This window comes from Theobroma umbraticum, unplaced genomic scaffold (genome assembly GCF_002168275.2).
Source record: "Theobroma umbraticum cultivar Fairchild unplaced genomic scaffold, ASM216827v3 scaffold_130.0, whole genome shotgun sequence".
In the NCBI taxonomy this organism is placed as follows: Eukaryota; Viridiplantae; Streptophyta; class Magnoliopsida; order Malvales; family Malvaceae; genus Theobroma; species Theobroma umbraticum.
In genome coordinates this window covers 3,561,424-3,562,637 of record NW_018397264.1, presented here as the reverse complement: position 1 = coordinate 3,562,637, position 1,214 = coordinate 3,561,424, and the positions used below count along the sequence as shown (strand labels likewise).

Sequence of the window (1,214 nt, the reverse complement as noted above, 5' to 3'; positions counted from 1 at the left end):
ACGCAGAAGGAAAAGTTTCTCGTGCATACTAGTACACTTAAATGATGAAGATGCAGCAGGATTGTTATATTACCCAATAAACTGTCTGGTTCCTTGGGACTAATCTTGTATTATAGGAACAAACGAATGGAGCTGCAATTGCTTCTTTGACAGAAATCTCAGAAATACGACAGAAAGCTGTGAAAGAGGAAGGTTTCACACAAGCTGAGGTATCTCAACATCGAGTTTTTCTTCTTGGAGAAAATCGGTGGGAAGAACCCTCTAGACTTGCTGGAAAGGATAAAAAAGTTATGGAAAGTAAAAACAAGAGATACCACAACAAGGTGCCATGCTTGTCGTGGGGAGGGCCGTTTAATGTGCACAGGTAATTATTATTTCAAATTAGTTTCTTAACGTTCCTTATGTGTTTTTTATGAATGTAGTGCAAAATGTGGCATTGCTTAAACGTGAAAGTCTTCAAAGTTCTCAAGTGCTTGGTTGCATGTCATAATTTTCATCAGTTGTATATTATATGGTCTCACTGACATTGTTTCTACTGCAGAATGTGATGGAACAGGCGAACCCAACGTAGAACCACAGGTAAAAGTGTTTGCTTGTTCTTGTTCTTTATATGATCTGTTTAGTAATTGTATTTTGCCAAATTGATTATTTGACTGATCATTGTGATGCAGTTTTTAGAATGGTTGGAGGAGGGAGCAAATTGTCCATATTGTGAAGGCCTTGGCTACACAATTTGTGCTGTATGCCAAGGAAAAGCAGTGATTTAGGTATCCAGCTGTGGTTTGGTGTTCATTTAACACACTAGTGTTAAGGCGGAACAAATTAACCAGGCTATTCAGCTGTGGAAATGAGTTGCCTGACCACCTGCTATAACAGCTCCCTGTTGTCTCTTACTTCAATCTTGTTTCACAGATCATACAAATAAAGCGTGGTATACATAACCTTTCAGAAACTTCCACATTACATTAGCCTTGAACAAAACCCATAAGATTATTCAGATGTAAAAAGTACCCTTACAACTATTAAATTTTTTTTTTTCCAGTTAATAGTGTTATATCAAGTGAATTAATTGTAGAAGTCAGCAGAGCTGCCGTATCCATTGCTTTACAATCATTTGGTTCCTTGCAAGTTGAATAATCAATCGTCACATAAAGGAAGAAAAGTTGGATACAAACTAAAATACCAAACGATGGTGCCTGCCGAGTTAACGATGA

The 1,214-nt window shown here is 37.4% G+C and overlaps 1 protein-coding gene across 1 annotated transcript in view; it reads left to right on the top strand.

Annotated features, from left to right (window-relative positions):
• PTAC5 (plastid transcriptionally active 5) overlaps positions 1 to 1,041 on the top strand; it is a 2,453-nt gene extending 1,412 nt beyond the window's left edge. Inside the window, 4 exon segments of the mRNA XM_021435949.2 lie at positions 117 to 305; positions 307 to 364; positions 542 to 579; positions 672 to 1,041. Coding sequence (XP_021291624.1) covers positions 117 to 305; positions 307 to 364; positions 542 to 579; positions 672 to 767 — 381 coding nt within the window. The 3' untranslated portion in view covers positions 768 to 1,041.
• Positions 1,042 to 1,214: the final 173 nt, after the last annotated feature.